General features: G+C 32.6%; 1 protein-coding gene across 8 annotated transcripts in view; it reads right to left on the bottom strand.

Annotated features, from left to right (window-relative positions):
• Window positions 1-25,356, bottom strand: part of LOC145239883 (syntaxin-binding protein 5-like) — a 678,091-nt gene that overhangs the window by 335,964 nt on the left and 316,771 nt on the right. For all 8 annotated transcript variants that reach the window (XM_080103493.1, XM_080103494.1, XM_080103495.1 and 5 more), the window contains exon 5: window positions 9,419-9,553. In XM_080103493.1, the coding sequence (XP_079959619.1) occupies window positions 9,419-9,553 (135 nt within the window). The remainder of the gene's footprint in view (window positions 1-9,418; window positions 9,554-25,356) is intronic.

The following is a 25,356-nucleotide window of genomic DNA, read 5'->3' as shown; positions in this document are numbered from 1 at the left end:
ATTAGTTTCTTCATGCTCCTTATATATTTTTTCTCGCTGACCACAGTTTAAATGGTATTACTGCCTGTGGTGATATTCTGTTTATAATGAACCAATTTAATCTTATTCTTTCCTATATTACCTTTGACTTAAGATATAGAAAGTGAGAAATGGAAGTGAGAGTAATAGATACCATATAAAATAAGAGTTGGTGAGGGGAGGTCAAACAAAATACATGGAGAGAAAGTGTGTGAAAGTGGGAGAAAGGAGTTATTTGCAAATGACATAATTAAAATGCAGTATTTTTCAAACATAAGTATTGATAAATATTTTAGTATTTAATATGTGCGACTAAAATATATAAGAAGAGGGCTTTTGAGAAAGAAACGTGGATTAACTTGATTTAATATAACAATAGATGTTATTACTATCAAATTTGACTTTGTAAAGTATTAGATTAGTCAAGTAAATAACTATACCAGTACAAAGATAAACTTCAATTTTGAAGATTATCAGCTCAAACACAATTTATACCATCTTTATTTACATATTTTAAAACCAGACTTTCAGCAATTTATCTGCGAAAATAGTCTAAATTTTGCTCACAGCATTTTTATTCTTTTTTCGAGATTCATTTAAGTAAAAATTTGGATCATTAAGATTTATTTGAATCTTAATATTGAATCACACTTTTAGAGTTTTGTATTAGGTGGTGTAAAAACAATATCGTTTTCTCACATGTTACTTTTGTATATGATTTCTGAATTAATTCATTGACATATTATATATATATATATATAGCCATGTTAAATATCATTTTGAAGCACGCTTTTCGCTCCATCGAATCGTGTTATTCGTTAACCGTTCTCAATCTCTTCATTCACTTTTTTTTTTTTTTTTGCAGGCTTTTCGACAGCATGGACAAAATTCAAATCCGCACAATTTTCTTGTTTCAGTTCAAACTAGGCCGAAAAGCTCCCGAGACAGGTTGTAATATCAATAATGTGTTTGGCCCAGGAACCACTAACGAACATGTGGCACAATGGTGGTTCAAGAAATTTCACAATTAGTGGGGGGGGGGGCAGGAATTACATTTGAAATATAAAATAACGATAAATTTAATTAATTTTATGAGACCATTCTGTACTTTCACCTAACAATTTTATAAATAGAACAAACCCCAAAATATGACAAATTCAATTTTTTTTGGGGGGGAGGGGGAGGGGGATTACATTAGAAATATAAAATTGACGAAAAATTTCATTTGTTTTTGAAATTAATTTTTGGTAGATCTTGTTTATTTTCTTTCTTTTTTTTGTGATCGCATGGGCATTCGCTGCTATTTTTATTGAAACAAAAGTTGTAATGATTTATTTTTAATTATTTGGGGGGGGGGGTTCTTTCCAGTGCTCAATATCTGGAGAATAGTTTCTTCTCTTTGTAGCCCTTCTGCCGAAATATTTAGTGGAGAAGGTATCACATACTTCTTTTTTTTTTGGGGTGATTACATTTACAGGTTTTCATCCGTTCTTTTATTTTTGTTGTGGAGGCATCCACGTTGCCCATGATGAAAATGATTAGTATACAGGTGTGTTTCAAACTGAACTACATGTCAACCCAGGCAACGCTGGGTACCCATATATATATATATACACACACACATACTAGCAGGCCCCACCTCCAGTGTTGGTCAGTCATAAAATATGCTTTAAATATGATATTTTAATTTATGCAAATTTCATATTATAGAGACAATTCTTTATTGATTATATATTGTACCCAATATATAATAGTGGCTGCCAGGCATTGTCTGGTTGTAAAATATGCTTAAATAGGATAATTCACGCGGATTTCATATTTATTATTATAGAGTCAATATTCTATTGATTATTATATTGTATCCAATATATAATAGTGATTTCAAAAGTTAAAAAAAAAAAAATGACTTTGGTGCTATCAACTACAATCAGAAAAAACATGTAGCTCTTCAGCCTTATTCATTATTGTCGGATTAAAATCCATAAGCATACAAAAATTAAAAAAAAATAACATTGTTAAAGATATAAATGTACATTTGGGCATGCATAGAAATAATACATTTAGTCAAATTACCCCTGCCAAGTTTCAACACTCTTATACAGCCTAACATAAGTGCATTTGAGAAGTTTTATCTCCACACAAATAGAAGGGCTTGGTGGATAAAATCAGCAGTTGGTTCTTCTATAAGATAGTTGTGCATTCAAAATGTTTCTGTAGAGTACAATTGAACTATGATACTTGACTTTTGCATTTTGAACTTGAAGCCATTAAATTGAAATCATTTTATAAAATTAGCTGTAGGTTCACTACAGTGCAATGTAAACTACAATGTATTGTGCACTAAGTCAATGCAGGGAGACATTTGAAGCTTCCTCCCAGTGCATCTAGGTGTGTCGCAGACTAGAGCAGGCAATCAATTTGACTAAAAAATGGGCAATTTCACTAATTTCGATGACAACAATAGTATTGGAAATGTTGAACCTCTTTCAATAACAGGCAATGTTGGGTCTTAAATAAAATAAGATAAACTTTAAACTTTCTTGAAGTTATACATTTGGATTTTACCGTCACTGGATTATTTATCTTCCACCAGACTATCCATTCATGTGTAATCACTTTTTTCTTCACCATATTCCCCCTGCTTCACTTTTTTGTTATCAAGTAAGATCTTTGACTTACTTGTTGTTTCATCAAATACTTTTGCATGCAAACTCCGATCCCGCATTTTGCTAATTCCTACCCTCTGATGAGAAGGAAAGTATTTCTTCGAAACTCCGCGGATTAAAGACTATCCACTTATCTAGTGTTTCCTTTTCAGATTAAATATGTTTTTAACTCATTTCAAAGTGTTTTTTAACATGTTTTATTAACTGTTTGCTCGTATATATATATATATATATATATATATATGTATATGTAATTGTCTTTCTAAAAGACAAGAAGCAATAAAATAAATGTAGATTCAAACCTGAAAGATTTTATTCAACTTCTAATTATTCCGACTAGTTAATAATTTTGCTGGTTAGTTAGACATACACTAATATATTAATAAGGCATTAAAAGAGTTCAGTGAGCACTCATTTGTCTAATGCTGAGAATATAAAGAGACTAGCTGGATGCCCGGTGTTGCCCAGATGCACAATACACTTGAACATGATATTTTAATTTATACAGATTGCATATGTATTTTTATAGAATCAATCCTCTATTGAATATTATATATTATGAGGAATAATTTGCCTAAGTCGCAAAAAAAAATAAATAAAAATATAATAATAATGTCATTCATCAAATTCCATCTATGGGTGTTTACAATATCATGTCAGCTGATATTTGGGTTTGACGATGAATGCCCTGAAAAAGTCACTTCTGATTAATGTTTAGTTTTAAAATATGCAAACAAAGAAATGATTTGCAGCGATTTTTAATGGTATCTTTTCTTTTATCGTAAATTGAACTTATAAGAATATTTTTTTTTTAAATAGTGAGGTACACCTAGGTTTGAAGAGGAGACCATTCGATTTGTAGTCGAATGCTCTACCACTATCCAGATGGCAAGAAATCTGTTTTTTTTGTTTTTAAATGATTTTAGATTTTATTATTTCCCTTGGCCAGTGTAATGTAAAATATTCCCTTATAAATAAATAGATAAAAAACTTATTTTTACAAGAGTGAAAATCTGTTTATAAGATCAGATTTTTTCGATTTTCAATACTTATCGGATTAATTTCTGTACAAGACATACCTAAAAACACTGCCAGACGTATAAATTACCTTTGTGTGAAATTTGCAAAAGCTAGGTTCCAAAACAGCTGAGCCTATGAAAAAGAAACTCTCTCACACACACACACACAAAGTGACTTTTCTACAATAATAGAGCTAACATTGCAAACGATAAGAAATTGAATTTTAAAAATTGGTAATTCAATTGCACCGCTGACTTATGTCAATAGGAATTTGGGCGAGTGCACATAATGAAATGTGTGCGTGAAAGAGAGTGCTTAAGGCTGAAGACCTTCTGCAAACTGGTGCAGGTGTTAAACAAAATAAAACAAGGTCGACCTTTTAAACAGAATGCAGACGTGCTGGTCACAGAAAAAAGACAGAAGAGATTTAAAAGGTCACATGCATGAAAGATGAGAACAAAACTTTAAACTAACTCTTTTTCTCAGATTTTACATAAAACTCATCAAAAACAAACGCTACGCAGTTTTGCCTTAGCTTAAACAAGATCAACAACGATAAACTTAAGGACGTGATAAAAGAATATATCTATTTTAATTCAGAATTTGAGTGATTGTTTAACCTTATGTCATTAGCGGTTTTTCAACTTGCATGCAGAGATACTCCCAATGTACATACTCCCGACCAACTTGGCAAGCAGCAAAATCCCACCACTTCACTGTTGAGGTCCCTAGATGCCAGAAAGCATTCTATTCTAATAATCTCTTCCTTTGGAATTCCCTCAGTTTCCCTAACCGGACCGACATGAAAAAGTTGAAATGTAATATGAACAAACATCTTGCTACTCAACTTCCCACAATTGTCTATCAGACAGGATTCCATGATTTTATATTGTACAAAACCTGTGCTTAAAAATTGCAAGGTATTTCTAACCAGGCTTAAAATTCAGAAAAATGTGAGAAACTCAACATAAACGGATGGAACCATTGGTGTTCTCTCAAAATCTATTCTCAATAGAGACATTTGAAATTAAAAGAAAACCAAGAACATTCATGTTGAAGTTATCACATTCATGTTGAAGTTATCACAAAATGCCACATGACGTTTCTGAATTTTTGAGATGAGGATTGGTTATTCATATTATTTGGGTTCATCAGACTACTGTTCTCATTTTGAGTGTCATTTTCACAACGTTTCGGTCGATGTAACCTCCAACCAACCTTCTTCAGATGTATCTTGTTGAACTCAGGAATGTTTCTGTCAAACTCCGTAATTTGGATGGAATTTTGAACAGAACCTTTTATTTACGTCACTGGCGTAACAAGGACCTGTAGTGCAGTTGTTAGAGTACTTGGAAAAATCAATATATATATATATATATATAGAAACGAAAATGTGTGTATGTATGTGTGTGTGTGTGTTTGTATGTATGTCTCGCAAAAACTTTTGACACGGCTCACGGATTTTTACGAGATCGGTATCATTTTAAAGTTCCAACCTTCGCCCGACAAATATCGAAAAATTGACCAAAAACATTAATTTCTTCACCCTAAAATCGTCAGTTTTCTACAGGGAGGGGTCAGCAAAAACCGTCCTCTCATGACAAGTGCGCTTCTATGCATGCGTCATACGACGTCGGAACATGATTTAGTTTAAATATTAAAAAACGATCCAATTTTGTCAACGTCATCTTAGTTCAGTTGCTTAGAGCACGGCCTCATTATCTAAAGGTTTTGGGTTCGAATCATGGTGTGAGATGTCTTTATTTTTTTTCGATTTTTTAAATTTTAATATTGAAACAGGGTTATTTAAGCCATTTTTCACGTGTTTTTTTTTTTTTTTTTTTTTTTTCAGATTTTTTAAAGTTTTAACGTTTGTTTTTCTGTTTTGGGTTTTCTTTTTTTGTTTTTCCGATTTTTACATTTAACATCGTTCGTTTGCCTTACGTTAGTTTTTTTTTGTTTTTTTCTCGATTTTTTAAAAAGTTTTAACATTTTAATATTTAAAAATATTTACTTCGTTTATTTTTATAAAATCTACAATGCTTTTCTTGTGTAAAGTAAAACTTCATAGTCAATAAAAAAAAATAGTGAAAATCGCAAGTTATACAGCCATTCAAGCGTAATCAGGTTTAGTTTACTTCTGTGTGGCCATTCAGTGCAGAGCAGTAAATACACTTTTTAAGAATATGCATGGATGTCCGGTTGTCGGTAACAACCATGCACCTAGTCATCTGTCTCATAGAAAAACTGGTTTCCGCCTGCATCAAATATTAGTCGAAGAGTCAGTGATGCGTATCCAGCAGCATTCCAGACTCGTGCATGAAGTTAATTGATAAATTACACCAACCTGTTTTCAACATCCAACACTGACTGAATATAAGTAAATGCTTAAGAAACTTAAAAAGACTGTCAGGATTGTGATTTTCTAACACTTACCTCCATAATACAAGATCTGCCGAGTCAAAATGGCAATTCTCAAACTGCTACAATAATGAAGACTTTTAGTAACAGGTAAGAGTAAAATATTTAAATAAAAACAGATTTTTTTTTTTTTTATTATTGGGTTATCACTTATCAGAGCCAAAAGGTACTCAAGGATAAAAGTTAATGAAACGATTATTAGCCAAAAAGTGAGGGACGTAATGGGAATATAACGATTGATTAATGATATAAACTGCATTTTTATTACTTATGATGCAGCTGATGACAAACATCTGCTTACATTAGATGAAGTTGTAGTCAGCAATGAAGCAGTTCTATGGTAATGTATTCCAGGTAGAAAGCCCTTACAAAGATAAGCTGTTTATGAATATTTCCTCTGATGCTGTGCACATGGAGGAAGAAATTTTTTTTTTTCTATTAGCAATATGAATTAATACTATGGGTTTGTAACAAGGAGGAACCAGAGATTGGAGTTTAGCCGAGCACCTTCTGATGGTGCTAACGATAAAGTAGAAAGAGACTGGTAATGTGTCTTCCGTGAGAAAGGGGCTGTAGGGAAGAGAAGATATCATTTCCCACTAGATACTGAAGCTGACTTTGCAATGTGTCAAAGTAACAGAGTTCTCAGATGTGGTAGCAGCGTTCCATATTAAGATGTATTTAGCTCTTCTATAAGAGAAAGACTTTATCTAAAGTTAGGTAATTTCTGGAGCGATAGAATGATCCAACCATTTTTCAGTTATTCAGTGAACAATAATTGGTTAATACTTTTGTTATAAAAATTGAGAGGTATCTTAGAAACTCTTTGCGAACACGTTATAATTTTGAAAACAGGAAAATAAAGATTCCAGTTAAAATTAAAGTCTGTTATTATTGTAGGAGTTGGACTCAACAGATTTTGTATTATGGAGGTAAACATTAGAATTAACATAAATCACAAATATATTAATATCTTATCCTATTTTTTTTTTTTTTTTGCTTAAGTTCATCACATTCATGGTAACTGATTTTTTTTTGGGGGGGGGGGGATACAACAACAGAATAATACCAAAATGATTCAGTAGATATTCACCGAAAATAAAAATAGGGATTTTATAAGTTTGCATAAACAGATATTTCCTTTCATATAAAATTGGCAAATAAATTCAAGAGAACAACATAGAATTTATTAACAGATAAAAGTAAAATATTTAAATAAAAACCAAAAATATTTAACCATATTTTCGGCCTTGGAAAACAATAGGCATCCCCTATAAGAGTGCTTGCATGGGGAGTCTTTAGTGAATTAATTCAATGTCTTTATCAGGGAATTCACATTTATTTCTAGGTTTTCTTTGTAGAACACTACTTGTGAATAGATTATCATCATAGAAACGAGGAAATGCCCAAGAGTGCTCAGGAATTAACATTGGAATGCATTTAAAGTATTTAGACAGATTAGCTAAGTGCTTGGAATTAAGAACCTCCACCCCCACAACGTCAGATTGCAATAAATGATCAGATTTAGAAAGCCAGATTAAGAGAGGAACTTTAGGATTAAATAGTCACGGTTCGCTTTTAGCAACATGATTCTTTCCAAGATGTCTGAAGCATTTAATCTTTTTTATATAGTCAGGCTATTAGCTCTCAAAAAGACTTTAATTTAAAATATGAATTCATTAAAAAAATCAATTTTAGAATAAACATACTCTGTATTTTTAACATCATCCATTTTATTATTTTATCAAAGTCTTAGTTTCCTTGGGAATTTCCTGTATGGAAGCAACTTATCAGAAATTTTATTGGAAAATGAACAAAGAATCTATTTGATATTCAAAAATGTGGCCATAATGGTGGCAAGGAATGTAGAGTTTGCCATAAATACCTAATAATATTTGGACTTTTAGAAGCAGAGTGTTTAAAGAGTTTTGTCTGGGCATAATTTGATTGAGCTGCAGCTGGGAATAATTAAAATTGAATCATCGATGGTGAACAGGAGAAATGACTAACAACAACAGTAAATTGTTGTGATTATAAAACTGCAGTCGATTTGCAAAAGAAACATGCAAATATAAGCAGAAGCCCCCACGAATATAATAAAGGCTGTCTACAGAATTCCAAATTTAATTTTCTGCTTCTTATGTAAATAGATTTTACTGAATATCGATTCAGAAAAACATTGGCTCCACACAGTCGATTAAAGTTGGGCATAAAATATGCATTAAAACATCAACTTGTAACAAAAGTTCTGTCTGTTTTTTGTTTTTTTTTAATGTTTAATAAAACCGTAACGATATCAGATGAAGTCACTATTCTTCTATAAGCTCTTACTGCCAGCACACTTTTTAATGCCAATTGTTACATTATGTTTTCAACTGAAAAAAAGGTAATTAAGGCATTTTCAACTGCTCTTTAATCTCATCAGGATAACACACAACATAACACTGCAGAAAACAAGTTCCCCCTCCGCAAGCGAAAAATTTACTTTCACTATAACTAATGTTCACGCAAAATTTCCCAAAAAAAATCCAAGACATGATTGAGAAAAGTGCAGACAAATGATTTGGGGGCAATTTTACCCCTATAATGGCACCTAGGGAGGCAACCAGAGTTATCCTGCAAAATTTATTCTGTTTAAAAGGTCGACCTTGTTTAACACCTGCACCAGTTTGCAGAAGGTCTTCAGCCTTAAGAACTCTCTTTCACGCACACATTTCATTATGTGCACTCGCCCAAATTCCTATTGACATAAGTCAGCGGTGCAATTGAATTACCAATTTTTAAAATTCAATTTCTTATCGTTTGCAATGTTAACTCTATTATTGTATAAAAGTCATGTTGTGTGTGTGTGTGTGAGTTTCTTTTTCATAGGCTCAGCTGTTTCGGAAACTAGCTTTTGCAAATTTCACACAAAGGTAATTTATACGTCTGGCAGTGTTTTTAGGTATGTCTTGTACAGAAATTAATCCGATAAGTATTGAAAATCGAAAAAATCTTATCTTATAAACAGATTTTCACTCTTGTAAAAATAAGTTTTTTATCTATTTATAAGGGAATATTTTACATTACACTGGCCAATACCCATCATACACACACATATCTTTATTACATTGAGGATGATCAAAGGGTCAGTCAAATTTTTTTGTTTTTTAAGTTATTTTGTATTCCTACACATCAATAAATAAGAAATAAAGAAAAGATATAAACAATTATATATTTTTAGTACTGATTTTGTTTTTACATACAAATGTGTGTATTATATAACACAAGAGGAAAGATTTAACAATACTTACAACTCAATAGCTTTGTTCCAATTAATGATATAACCAGACAGTAAGAAAGTTTCAATGTTAACTATGTGTACATTGCCACGCTCTGTGCCTAAGTAGAACCATTTGCTTTGGAAAGGCAAATGACAGTAAGTAATCCTGCAAAAGACAGAAAATAGTGATAAAAATCATTATCATTCAAATCATGAAAAACAAAAAATAGCATTTTGTCAGTTTTATCTTGAAAACAGTTCCGAATAGATTTCGACTAATTATTCGGTTATCATCTGATTTATTTGGTTTCCATATAAAAAGAGGATTTAAATTATTTCTAGAAATAGTTGACAAAACAAAATAAAAATAAGTAAACAGTTGATGAAATAGGATGCAAAATACATGGAAGCGATGAGCAGATAATGTTGGTATTCACCAATGTTGATTGAAAGGAGGAATATTTATTCATACATCATGAATAATAGGTTTGTTTGTTTTTTTGTTTTTTTTTAAAGTCACATTCATAATAAGTTTATACATTTGTTAACACAGGAAGAACTCAAAATAGCTGAACAAAAAGAGCACCTCATAGTCTAAGGATCACATTTAATGAGGTTATAAAAATCATTTAATTCTAAATTAACATCATTCAAATATTTCATCCACGATTAATAGGTGAGGAGGAGCTCTCTAATGAAAAGAGATTTTTTTTTTCTCAAAGCAAATCTTATTAAAATCATTATATTCATCATTATGACATTATTTCTTTAACATAACAGATTTAAAAAAAAAAAAAAAAGCACAATCAGATATTAGAAAAAAGTGTTCATTTTTAAGTTAAAAAACATGTTTTGTGAAGAAAAAATAGTTTAACAAAATCATTTTTAAGATTTTAGATGAAAAAACATATATATAGAACTTTCATATCAATTCATATTTTAATTCTAAAAGGACATTAAAAATAAACAATTCATCATGAAATACAAACATTATTGTAAGCTTGAATATAAAAAAAAAACTCTAATCATACATTGTGCCATGGATGTTAACATGTACTATATATTACACTCAATATTATTTGGCCATATTTTTTTTATTTCACATATAGTAATGTTGGATTTTTTAACCATTATTTGAAACTTAAACTGGCTATACATTTAGAGAATGAAAATGAAATGGTAATTGATAATACTAGACATTCAAAGAGGTTTAAACATCTTAAGGAGAATAAGAAATTTGTTGTTGAGATTAAAGTTCAATAACAGAAAAAAAAAACAGCAGTTATTAATTGAGATAGCTTGAAAGACAAACTCTGAAAAGAATTTTGAAAAATATTCGAGGCAGCTAAAATAAAGATGGAATTTATAGAAGCTGAAAAAAAGAGAAACTCATCTTGCAATATACCATAAAAGATGAATAGAATGCATCATTTTAACACAAAAAGTTCAATATAATGTATGGTATAATAAAAAAAAAAGTTCAATATAAATGGTATAATATTGCTTTAATATGCAAGTTAATCAACAGGTTTCATAATGAATACTCATACCCAATTGTTGTACAAAGTTTTGTCATGCTGAATCGAACAACTTTGAGAATAAAATTAAACAAATTAGGTCTTGAAAACATCCATTCTTGTCCTTTTGTGCCTATTAATGGGTTGAAGCGGCTTGCATCAATTCACTAAGTTCACATATCACTGCATAACAATTTGTAGGTTCCTCAGATGCAATTGAATATCAAACAGTGAGAGGTTGCTATGGCATCATGGCAAAATGTGTTGTCAAACAAGGGAATTTGTCTTCTGATAAGGTCTTTCATGACCAGAGAAAGGTGACTATGACGGAGATGATAATGATAAGTTTAATGAAGGCAGTTGTGATGGTCATGGAGCTAAGATGAACATTGATGCTGGTGATGGAAATAAACCAAATGATGAAAGAGACCATGACGGTAGTGATGGTGAAAAAAAAGTTATTTTATTTTATGTCTAAATTTTAGAAAAAAAATTATAAACAATTACTTATGCCTTGTTAGCATTTAATTTTATCAATTATTCTATATCAACTTTTAATGAAGAAAAACAAATCAAATATCCCCTCATTATATATTAAGTGAAGCATCACTTTGTGTTAGGTGTGCATATAGTAATAACATGAAAATATACTTATAGCAAGTAAGATACAAAAAACACTAAATTTCAAGAAAGTGGGAGGGAAGATTACCAGGCGAATAGAATTATTTCCCCTTGGAATAATAATAATTTAATTTTTTTGCTTCAAGTATATTCACATTCTGCTACTAAGCTCTCCTCACACACTGAGCGCTCTTGAAATAAATACTGAAGAAACATATGTGATCTAAGTATAACGTAATCACATTGGCACACCTGTTCTTGTTAGATTACCAAAGGTAAATGACATTGAGCCTGGTCAGTAGCAGGTGGCTAACATTTGGGAATACAAGATGCTGCAAAGAAAAAACATCCTTGAAGAGTCCTTTAGCAAGTACTTAAGTACAAACTGCTAATCCAAACATCTGTTAAAAAAAAAAAAATAGAACAATTAATCTGTAGACAGAAGTTCTTTTCTCAATCAAACGATAAACTTTTCCAGGGTGACTATATTAACATTTTATATTAAACTAGCAAAAAATACCCAGTTTCTGGGACAGCAATTAATACAGCTGTAACCTTCTTAGACAATTTTAATTTCAAATCTTGGTAATTTGCAGAAAAACAACAAAAAGATGATTGTCATGATATTAATAATATATTGCAATGTTGAAGAAATTTGTGTATGAACACCATCACAATTGATGAATTAGCAAAAAACAAAAACAAAAAAAAACAATTTTTTTATGTTCAATGTTGAAAGAATTTGATTTTGCATAAAAATCAAAATGAATTTCCCAGTTAATAGAGATTAATATTTAATGCAAAAATGATCACAAGTTCAACCAAATTCACCCATTCCTCCGGCATAAAATCAACAAAGTGTAGACCATTCTTGTAATGATCTTTTCCCTGTTGATTGCAATGTAATTCTGGTCATGTGCAGTTCTAGGTGGCCCATTTTCTCAAGCTTTACCTTCTTTCTTTGAGAAGGGTTTTGTTTATTGGTAATCGCCTCTACTGGAGAAATACTGCTGAAACTGTTCAGACATTTTTGCACAGTGAGAGTGCAGCTTTCTCTAAGTACACTGATTTTCCAATCCTTATGTCAATTTTTTCACTGTGAGAGATAAATATCTTTGATCATTAATTGCTTTTGCACTAATTCTTAATAAATGGGTTATAACTATTTCTTGTTTTTAATGGGCTAAAAATCCACAGTGTGTGTAGATGGCTAAGTTTCCAACCATGGAGAAAGACAACAAAGAAAGTTTTATCATTGCTTTCAAAAAACTGTAGGTGGACAAGTTGACATTTGTAATGGACAATGTGTGATTTGAAAACCGTAGCTGATCACTTTAAGACTGTAACAGGTGCTCAATCTGATTTTGGAAAACTTAGACAATTGCCCACAATCTATACTAATGATTAATTCATATTCCATTCATCTTGAAAGACCTTTTAGTAGCAATTTACTGAAATTTGTTGAATAATATTAACTACAATGCAAATTATGGATTACAAAAGCATGCGAGATTTATAACAATCATCATTTAGAAAAAAATATAATGAATACAATTTTTGAACAGGAGACATAAAATTTAGGCAGCATCCAAAGACTCTTGTCAAAATTATCAACATTTGTTTAGTTGAAATGGTGCTTTAAATTTATATATATATATATATATTAATTTAATTAAATTTTGATTTTTAAATTTTTAAAAATTTTTTAAATTTTTAAATTATAAATCACATTATTTAATATATATATATATATATATATTAGTAGAATACACCTCCCAGGACGGATATAAGTAATAAATATAGTACAGTGATACAGTGGCCCTAAGATACATTTTTTTAGGTTACCATGTGAAATACAATGTTTTCCGGCCCCTGGTTATGGTATTTATCCTGCCTTACAGTGTTATGTTATTTGATTATATACACGTGTATTATATACTGTACTGTATTTTGTTACTAATTTTAATGCCGTATCCTGGGGCTTTTACTGTATTAGTTTAAAATTTTTTAATTTTTTTTTCTTCTTTGTGAGGTATGGTACATTTTCGGTGCACCCCATCTGCCGTAACTGGCAAAATTAACAAAAATATAATATGCTCATGTGATTCATGCTGTTGCCTAGAATACATATTCCATGATTTACAACAAGTTCAATGGTTTACGATTTAACCAAGCACATATATTATTGACCTGCATCGACCCTTTTAAAAATGTATTCTTAATGTAACTTCAAATTTGATGTAGAACAATTCTTTTTACTATTAAATATTTTGTACCTAACTTATTTTTAGTTTTTGGAGGGACAGGTGCAAGTTTGAGTGGGTGCATCCTCTAAAGGATTAAGCAGCCCCTCCCAATAAATTAATGTGCTTATGTTACTTAACATGTTGACTAGAATATATATTCTAAAATTCATAATGATCTGTGAATTAGTTTATGAGATTATATATATAGTTAGTTATGTAAATACAAATGGCAATTAAGCTACATAGGAGACATGCGTTTTATTTTGTGTGGATTCGTTAGGATGAAATATGGAAAATTCTGTGTAGCTTAATTGTCATATATATATATATATATATATATATATATATAACTTACTACCTAGCTGTATTCAAATTTTGAGGTCTAAAAACGACTTTACACACAATTTTTTCTTTTTTAATTGAATTTTAGTCAAATTAAAATTAATTACCTAAACTTGTACTACATTAGTGCTAGGTGGCTGTGGATATGCAATTGAAAATAAAATCCGACACAAATATTACAAGGAATCCAAAACTGTTACAATATTATTGCAAAAATATACTATGTGTGTGGAGGGAATCTTGAGGTTGTGGCCGACATCAATAAACGGCAAATAGAATGCGTCACTTTATTTTAAAGACTTGAAAACTATGAAAAAGAAAAAACAAATAGAGGTTTCAGGGCTGGGAATCAGGGATCTTCATTTATTACTAAGTGTGTCTGGGAGTTATCATAAAACTTGTACATTTTTTTTTTATTTTTCATATACTACTATCATGATTTCACTGAAAAAAAAAATAGAAAAAGTGTTTTTATTTCGGATGCAGGCAAAATAAAGATGATGTGTTAAGCTTAGTGATTCTTCTAGAATACCATCAGCTGAAATTCATTTGATTGATTTTGACAGTGCAAACATCAATACAACTAAAATAACCTTCAAATGTCCAAGGTAATTTGTATGGAGAACAAGGTGCATACATTCTACGTGCATCCCTCCCACACAGTCAGCAGTGCGTGTGTGTTTCTTGTGGCAATTTTCTTTTGGTAAGAAAATCTTTACAAGAAGACGATTTCCTACTTGTAGGAATTTGCAGAAATGTTTCAAATATGAATACATGTGTTAAGATAGTGATGACAAGCATGGAAGTAATTGTGATTGCATTTTATGTGGTGATGCTGCGAGAAGAGAGAGTGAAAAAGGGAAGGAAGAGAGAGTGAAAAAGGGAAGGAAGAGAGAGTGAAAAAGGGAAGGAAGAGAGAGTGAAAAAGGGAAGGAAGAGAGAGTGAAAAAGGGAAGGAAGAGAGAGTGAAAAAGGGAAGGAAGAGAGAGTGAAAAAGGGAAGGAAGAGAGAGTGAAAAAGGAAAGGAAGAGAGAGTGAAAAAGGAAAGGAAGAGAGAGTGAAAAAGGAAAGGAAGAGAGAGTGAAAAAGACGACAGTGAGAAAAAGGAACACCTGACAGAGAGAAGAGAGAAAAGACAAGATGAGAGAGGAGAGGAGTGCAGGAGGAGAGAAGAGAGAGGGAGGAGAAAGAGAGAAGAAGAGAGGAAAGAAGAGAGAGAGGAGAGAGGTGAGAGAATAGTGGAGAGAGAGAGAGAGAGAATAGTGGAGAGAGAGAGAGAGAGAATAGTGGAGAGAGAGAGAGAGAGAATAGTGGAGAGAGAGAGAGAGAGAATAGTGGAGAGAGAGAGAGAGAGAATAGTGGAGAGAGAGAGAGAATAGTGGAGAGAGAGAGAGAATAGTGGAGAGAGAGAGAGAGAATAGTGGAGAGAGAGAGAGAGAATAGTGGAGAGAGAGAGAGAGAATAGTGGAGAGAGAGAGAATAGTGGAGAGAGAGAGAGAATAGTGGAGAGAGAGAGAGAGAATAGTGGAGAGAGAGAGAGAGAATAGTGGAGAGAGAGAGAGAGAGAATAGTGGAGAGAGAGAGAGAGAATAGTGGAGAGAGAGAGAGAGAGAATAGTGGAGAGAGAGAGAGAGAATAGTGGAGAGAGAGAGAGAGAGAATAGTGGAGAGAGAGAGAGAGAATAGTGGAGAGAGACAGAGAGAGAATAGTGGAGAGAGACAGAGAGAGAATAGTGAAGAGAGAGAGAGAGAATAGTGAAGAGAGAGAATAGTGGAGAGAGAGAGAGAGAATAGTGGAGAGAGAGAGAGAGAATAGTGGAGAGAGAGAGAGAGAATAGTAGAGAGAGAGAGAGAGAATAGTAGAGAGAGAGAGAATAGTGGAGAGAGAGAGAATAGTGGAGAGAGAGAGAATAGTGGAGAGAGAGAGAATAGTGGAGAGAGAGAGAATAGTGGAGAGAGAGAGAATAGTGGAGAGAGAGAGAATAGTGGAGAGAGAGAGAATAGTGGAGAGAGAGAGAATAGTGGAGAGAGAGAGAATAGTGGAGAGAGAGAGAATAGTGGAGAGAGAGAGAATAGTGGAGAGAGAGAGAATAGTGGAGAGAGAGAGAATAGTGGAGAGAGAGAGAATAGTGGAGAGAGAGAGAATAGTGGAGAGAGAGAGAATAGTGGAGAGAGAGAATAGTGGAGAGAGAGAGAATAGTGGAGAGAGAGAGAATAGTGGAGAGAGAGAGAATAGTGGAGAGAGAGAGAATAGTGGAGAGAGAGAGAATAGTGGAGAGAGAGAGAGAATAGTGGAGAGAGAGAGAGAATAGTGGAGAGAGAGAGAGAATAGTGGAGAGAGAGAGAGAATAGTGGAGAGAGAGAGAGAATAGTGGAGAGAGAGAGAGAGAGAGAATAGTGGAGAGAGAGAGAGAGAGAGAATAGTGGAGAGAGAGAGAGAGAGAATAGTGAAGAGAGAGAGAGAGAATAGTGAAGAGAGAGAGAGAATAGTGAAGAGAGAGAGAGAGAATAGTGGAGAGAGAGAGAGAGAATAGTGGAGAGAGAGAGAGAGAGAGAATAGTGGAGAGAGAGAGAGAGAATAGTGGAGAGAGAGAGAGAGAATAGTGGAGAGAGAGAGAGAATAGTGGAGAGAGAGAGAGAATAGTGGAGAGAGAGAGAAATAGTGGAGAGAGAGAGAATAGTGAAGAGAGAGAGAGAATAGTGAAGAGAGAGAGAGAGAGAGAATAGTGAAGAGAGAGAGAGAGAGAATAGTGAAGAGAGAGAGAGAGAGAATAGTGAAGAGAGAGAGAGAGAATAGTGAAGAGAGAGAGAGAGAGAATAGTGAAGAGAGAGAGAGAGAATAGTGAAGAGAGAGAGAGAGAGAGAATAGTGAAGAGAGAGAGAATAGTGAAGAGAGAGAGAGAGAGAATAGTGAAGAGAGAGAGAGAGAGAATAGTGAAGAGAGAGAGAGAATAGTGGAGAGAGAGAGAGAGAATAGTGGAGAGAGAGAGAGAGAATAGTGGAGAGAGAGAGAGAGAATAGTGGAGAGAGAGAGAGAGAATAGTGGAGAGAGAGAGAGAATAGTGGAGAGAGAGAGAGAATAGTGGAGAGAAAGAGAGAATAGTGGAGAGAAAGAGAGAATAGTGGAGAGAAAGAGAGAGAGGATAGTGGAGAGAAAGAGAGAGAGGATAGTGGAGAGAAAGAGAGAGAGGATAGTGGAGAGAAAGAGAGAGAGGATAGTGGAAAGAAAGAGAGAGAGGATAGTGGGGAGAAAGAGAGAGAGGATAGTGGGGAGAAAGAGAGAGAGGATAGTGGGGAGAAAGAGAGAGAGGATAGTGGGGAGAAAGAGAGAGAGGATAGTGGGGAGAAAGAGAGAGAGGATAGTGGGGAGAAAGAGAGGATAGTGGGGAGAAAGAGAGGATAGTGGGGAGAAAGAGAGGATAGTGGGGAGAAAGAGAGGATAGTGGGGAGAAAGAGAGGATAGTGGGGAGAGAGAGAGGATAGTGGGGAGAAAGAGCGAGAGAGAGGATAGTGGGGAGAAAGAGCGAGAAGAGAGGATAGTGGGGAGAAAGAGCGAGAAGAGAGGATAGTGGGGAGAAATAGAGAGAGGATAGTGGAGAGAAAGAGAGAGAGGATAGTGGAGAGAAAGAGAGAGAGGATAGTGGAGAGAAAGTGAGAGAGGATAGTGGAGAGAAAGTGAGAGATGATAGGATAGTGGAGAGAAAGAGAGAGAGAGGATAGTGGAGAGAAAGAGAGAGAGAATAGTGGAGAGAAAGAGAGAGAGGATAGTGGAGAGAAAGAGAGAGAGGATAGTGGAGAGAAAGAGAGAGAGGATAGTGGAGAGAAAGAGAGAGAGGATAGTGGAGAGAAAGTGAGAGATGATAGGATAGTGGAAGAAAGAGAGAGAGGATAGTGGAAGAAAGAGAGAGAGAGGATAGTGGAAGAAAGAGAGAGAGAGAGGATAGTGGAAGAAAGAGAGAGAGAGGATAGTGGAAGAAAGAGAGAGAGAGGATAGTGGAGAAGCACACTTTAATATCAGGCATGAAAATAATTTCTAAGTGGCTTTTATTAAGCAAGAATATCTTTTCCTGCCCACAGCTTGTAGTCCATATCAACAGTGATATCAATAGAGGAGAAGGAGAGAAGAAAATCAATTTAGCTGGAAATTTGTTTGCATACCAACACACGGACACAAGTTAAGATATCTATCAATCATGGGGGATTAATAGTTACAAACAATGGGAAATATTTGTTATAAATATAGAATAAAACGACAAGATTATATGCCACAAATGTTTTGGATGCGGGCATAAATTGCGAGGAGAGAGATTTAATGTTGTTTGTATCGATTTAGTTAAGTAGAGATAAGCTAAGAAACAATCTAGCGGAACTGGTTTAATATTGTGTATACTTAGATTTAAAAATGAGCAGAAGTGGATATAGTTTTCTGTGATCATTGTGGATAGAGTAGTACTATTGATCGGGGAGAGAGAGAGAGAGATCAATGCAGTAGTTTCTACTGCAGAGACATAGCAGCAGTCTTCTTCCTTCCCACGCAGCAGATACCACCGCCCAACTAAGATGCAAAACACTCAATGTTGAAAATACCAGTGCGAAATCTTTCAAACCTATTGTGCACCTACATGGTAAATAACAATTGGCACAGGCTGCGGTTTACATATAAAAAAAAAAATTTATTGGCTCAAAACATGTTCAGTTATTGCAAGTAGAAAAAAAAACGACCAGAAAGAGAGAATGAATGGAAACGCCTGCATTTATTAGGAATGTATAATCCGCTATAATAGATGTATTTGCATTAAAGGATATTAACTTGTGCACATGTGTAAGATATGTTTATGGCATTAATGTATTCAGGAGAATTGATAGAGTTGTTGGGTGTGTCAACACGTTTTCATTCTAAGCAACAATTGCAGAGAATAGTCAAATAGTGTGTATGTGTGTGTGTATGGGGGGTCTAATTCATCACTAGCTTAAAAAAGAAATAACACACTAGATATATATTAGTATAACTGAACTTGTTATTGAGCACAATTATATAAACGCAGTAGAGATTCACTGGATCAACTATTATAAACAAAATGTTACCAAAAATATCGATTCATTAAAGACTGTCCAGTAGCCAAGGAATTAGTATTTTTTGGCATGGAAACCATGGGCACGGGGACATTTAAAATATTAAACACTTACCTCAGTAACTGAGCACTCTAGTTTATATTTTTCTTTTGCAAAGTGTGTGTATAATGTAAACATACTTATATATGGATGTAGCTATTGTCTGCTTATAAGCTTGTATGATTTTAGCAATAAACTCTATAACCACATGTAGTTTTTGTTAACACCACAAACACACATGTAAATTAGATGGCAAAATAAATCTATTTACTTCGATATAATACTAAATAATTGGAACTTGACCAAAACTTCTCACAAAAATGATTAAAAGTACAAAATAAAAAAAGGAAATAAAAAGGAAAACAAAAAAACCAATGTCATGTAAATTTCTCTCATATATATATATATATATATATATATATATATATATATATATACACACAGTTAAAGGTATCCAAGAGATAAAACTCATGAATGTAACGAGGTTAAGATATGGATTATACCTGAGTGAAAAGTTTAAAGTTAAAATAAATCTAAACCAAATAAGTGAAATAGTTACCAACTGTAGACATAGAATAAAGTTTACTTTGAAATAACAACTAATAATAAAAATCAAGATATTTGAAAGAAAAAAATTTAGTTCATCAAAACTTCACAGTAAAAAAAAAAAAAAAAAATTTTTTTATATACATCTTAATTCTCACATTGGGTGAAGTAGGAACAAAAACAAGACATAGTTATGGATAAGAAACGGATTACATTATCATAGCTGGCCAACTGTATCAAGATTATCTTTTGCCTCTTTGATACACTTTATAAGTGAAGAGCACCAAAAACTTTCGGAAACTAAGGGCGTAAAAATTCCTTGATTGATGAAAATAGATCATAAAGTAAAAATGAAGGCACAAAAATCAAAGACAAATTGGTTGGAAAGTAAATTAGACAGTGTTACACTATAAATAGGAACTTAGAATGTAAATCCATCCAGCATGATGACTTCCTTTAGGAATGAAATGTAAACATTTTAGTATAGATTACTTGCCGTAAGTATATTTTATACTACATACATTATATAAAAGCTGTAATGACTTTGCGCACATTTAATACTAAGCATCAATGTTGCTAAGCTTCATCTCGTAACATATTTTCCAGAAATGTGAATCAAAAAGCAATACATTAGTAATCAGTTCGATGTGCACAACTGTTTACATGGCTGATCAGCTCATCGATATTTCATAAGCTGAAAACATTGTTGGTAGAATGGAATATTAATTCACAAATATGTTTTCACTGTTATCTCAATAAACTAGCAGGCCGTCCGGCATTGCCCGGTCATAAAATACACTTAAATATAATATTTTGATTAATGCAAATTTCGTATTTATTATTATTATATTGGACTCAATATATAGTAATGATTAAAAAAAAAAAAACAAAGAAAATGACTCGTGCGCCACCACTGAAAATCGGAACTAAAACGTTTAGCTTACGATTTAATTTTTCCTTTGACGTTAATACCTGAACTATGAAGACATGTTCGCTGCAAGGCTAAAAATGAAAACATGAAGCAATAGCTACTACGTTACGTATGCATATTCGTAATGGCATCGTTCGACTTTCACCTGGCAATTTTCATATTTTTAATTTTCACACTTTTGCGCTGATTTTCCCAGGTTAAAACCGAAATACAAAGTTTGTCATGGGTTTGAATACCCTGTATATTAAATTTCATGTCTCTAGACCAAAAACTGACAGAGGAGTTAGGTAGACAAATTTTTTTTAAAACAAATATATACATGCATACACAAATATATATATAAAAAGAGTTTAGTGTTTAGTACAACCTTTTTACACAAATATTATTCAAGTATAAATCACGTAGAATATCTGCATGAATATAATTACACGTAATAGTTAACTAAAGATGATCATCCCATAAGAAAACTGAAAAACAAACAGGGAATTAATTAAAATGAATGTCTAAAAGAATATACAAATTAGATAGATCTTTTGTTAGTGAATGCAATTCCACGACCCGTATACAAGAAAGTTGTATTTTCTTTTTAAATAAATAGAAAAAAGGGGGTTTTAATATGAATATCATCAATACACACACACAAAAAAAAAAATTCAGGAGTATAGATTAACCATCTCAATAATGAATTACAGAAAATGGAAATTTTGTTTTTAGATTTAACTTTATGAGAAGAGACGAAAGTTCAAAGCAGCGTGTACACACTTTTTCTCAAAGAGATAAAAAAGAAAACAACTACACAGAATAATGAAAGGAGGGGGAAAAAAAAAAAAAAAAAATGAAAAAGCTGAGAATCTCAAACTACAGGATAAATATTTGATTTGTCTAACAACAAATCTTTTGCGGTTATTTAATGCTGAAACCCAAGACCTCATGTAAAGGATTTGTTGTATATGATTACTTGAACTAAAGTTCATATTTTATGCACAGTTGGTATGGATGTGTGTGTGTGTGTTCATACTTTTTTCAATCACAGTAGTGTATAAATGATCACAACTGTATCTATTAAGCCAACAATATACTTCTATACAGGGTGAAGCACTATTTAATGCTGTCAAATGATAAAAGAAAAACCTTTTCTCTGCTGAATCAATCAGTCACGTTCTGCAAATAGAATTTGCAGATGTTTGACATGTTTTGAACAAAGAATATCTTCCACCAAAAATTCATATTTTATATTCGATCCAAACAAATATTGCTTTATGTTGATTTGATGAACAGATTGAAAAGACACTTTAGCTTTAAAAGGATCAGTGTTATTTTTACAAGGTAAACATTGACATAATATCCTCATATCACAAAGTAATGACAATTCAAATTGATATCACGTTCTGGAAACAGCGTGAAATGAGGGAGGGGGGGAATTATTTTGATCCTTATTTAATAATAAGAAATACAATTCTTCAGTATATTTTTATTATCTAAAAACTTATTTGGAAATCTTTAAAATGGAAGAAAGTATTTGATCGACAAGTTCTCCAATCAAGGATTTAATGGATCAAATCCTGAAAGTCAGAACTGACGACCTGCTTGATTTAATACTTTGATTCCTTGTGATACTATAATGATAAAGTTTTAGGAAGTAAAAGTTGAAAAAAAAAAAAAAAAAAGAAAAAAAAAAGAAAAAAAAAAGAAAAAGAAATTTATCAGGAGGACAGTGGCATAAGAAGTTGTCCACAAAGGGAACTAAAATTGGATTGCTAAATAAGATGTGTTGGTGATTGCAAACCTAGAGGTCAATAAGTTTAGAGCTAATTTATGAGCAGTGACAATGAGTTTTGTGACAGTTTACAGACAGTCTTAGGTTTGAGACATTTGAGGACAGTATCCAGTTCGGGACAAGTTGTTGGCTTGGCAATTCTCCAAAGGAAATCAGAGAGATCAGAGTCGACACCACAAAGAAAATCACTAGGGCCTGACATAACCAGATAGCTAGCAATGGATAACATTTGGAGTTCCTTTTCGTATACTACATGATGGTATCAAACACACAGAGAACTTAACCGATTTGAATCAAGTATTCATGTTATGCTGTTTTATTGTAGCACGATCACAAACATTATCATCGGGTCATGTTTGTGTGTGATTGATCAAATCATGGAGAGAATTGACAGTCAAGTCATCAGTATTTTTCACAACTACTTTGAAACAAACACATGTCAAAAGTTAGAAATAAAAACACTTTCTTGACTTGTAGTAAAAATGCTAATTGGCTCTGCATTTTGTGTAAATAAGTATTTATTTCCAATGAATCGGTTCTTTTCAACAGTAAAATCTATTTTGTGTGTGTTAAGCAGCATCATAAGAGTTCAAACGAAGATGAGATTCAAATACCAGATTTAATAACCAAGCAAAATGTTATAGTCAAGAGAAGATAAAAAGTAAATTTTTTTGTTAAAAGTGTTTCTTTGAAATGAGGCGGGGGGTAATATAAGCAGGCAAGACAATTATTAAAATTTCACATTAATTGAAATATCCTACACGAAGATAAACCATTAGGAGCAACTGCAGTATCATCATTTGGATAAATATTGCATGGCTGACATTGACCATTTCCACTGGTTTCCTCTGTGATTCACAGATCAGTGATTGACTTCAGTCCAAGATCTACCAGACTCTGGCATTGCTGTACATAAGAAATGCACATGAAACAAACGACTAATTAAATTTGGTGACTTTTATTCATTTTGCAAAACCAAGAAAATATATCAATGAGAAAACAAAATGCAAGTCATTTGCCTCCAAAATAGGCACATACATGATTACAGATTTTGTAATTAATAATTCTTGTTGAAAATTCTTAGGATGACCTCATGTTGCTGTGGAAAGTTTATGAAAGATCAGACTACAAAACCAACAAAATTATTGAATTTTGGATATTTTACTTATTGTACTCAAAATGCATCAATGATTTAAAGATAAAATTAGTGTTGATCCAGTGATGACTGTATTCATTGAATATCATTGATATTCGGTACTCAGATTCTATTGATCATACTTACAAAAATTGTAATCAAGTCAAAGTGAGGTAATATACATATATATATATATATATATATATATACACACACACACACAAGATTTGGAAAATATGGCAATTAAGCTACACAGAATTTTCCGTGTATCATGTTCATGAGGATTTCTCAGGCTATTGTATATCATCTATGTTACTGCATATTTTTATATATTCACGTGGTGCTGAGTTTGCTAATTAGCCAATCAGATTCTTTGTTAGTCACACACCCATTTATCGTAGCTAATGGTCACGCATTTAACAAGAAGTAGTTCACTTAACCTCTAATTCACACCCTTCATTGTTGGTTTTTGGAGAGGACAGATATATATAATTTGGCCTATCTTGACACTTTACTGTGCATGTTACCAGAAATTGTTTTCTTCACTTTTCTTGAATGTTCGATTTTGAAATGATAAAGAATGAATCTACAAAGATGCTTCAGACTCAACATATTTAAAAAGAATTTGATCTATATGTTCATAAGTTTAGTGATATTGTTTTGTGAAATTTTTCTTTTTTTTTTTTTGTTAACTTTTAAATAAATGAAATCACTAAACAATCTTCTGAATGCATCTATTATCATAGTGAAAATGTATTACCAGAAAAACTTTTAAAAGCTAAATGTCCCACACAATTAGATGTTTCTTATCTTACAGAGTAATATAAGTATGTGATGACTAGGGCTATGACAACAGAATATTCTTTTTATTATTTTGAGTATATATCAGTAAATATTTTATGTTTTTAGATAGAGTGATGTGGTTCTCAATTGAATAACTGTGTAGGATATATACTCGAGAGTAAAACAATAAGAATATTCTTTTGTCATAGCTCTAGTAATGACTTACCTAATCAAGTTAAAAACTGGATGAATTCAGAAATGATAAAAGAATGAATCTACAAAGATGCTTCAGACTCAACATATTTAAAAAGAATTTGATCTATATGTTCATAATTTTAGTGATATTGTTTTGTGAAATTTTTCTTTTTCTTTTTTTTTTAAATATAAGATGATATAGAATTATCTCCACAATCAAACAGTGCTGCAGCTCACACAAACCACGAAAACCACACACCAGAAGTCCAAAACTAAAATTTTGCCCACCTTTGGAAACCTCAGTAGAACATATCTGAAATCCAAATTCGAAACCCGAGTCACTTACATGTGAAGTGAGTACCCTGCCACCTAACCTAATACACCACATACAAGAAAGTCTACTGACTAACACAGTTACACATCATCTCATATTGAAAAAAAATCTAACATTAATTTGCTCTTTCAGTTAGGTTATTAGATAGCATCGTACAAGCAAGTGTAAAATCCTACTCGTGAGACATTCATAGTATGGCTACACCGCTTGTTGAGAAGAAGTAGGTATATTGCACAGTCAATTATGGCCTTTAGTGTGGTTTCAAGTGAGGGCCATATACCATCTCACATCTTCGAAGTCGGCTTGAAAATCAACACCAAAGTATACCTAGATATGCTAAAGAGTGTGGTGATCTTTTTTTTGATGCAATCACGTGACCACTGGCAGACCCTGGGGTTGGCAGTAGAACTCGGCACTGGTCCACAAGTCCA

Source organism: Euprymna scolopes, chromosome 19, assembly GCF_053919585.1.
Source record: "Euprymna scolopes isolate OS-2025 chromosome 19, ASM5391958v1, whole genome shotgun sequence".
Taxonomy (NCBI): domain Eukaryota; kingdom Metazoa; phylum Mollusca; class Cephalopoda; order Sepiida; family Sepiolidae; genus Euprymna; species Euprymna scolopes.
The sequence above is the reverse complement of the archived record's forward strand: the minus strand, read 5'-3'. Positions and strand labels throughout refer to the sequence as shown.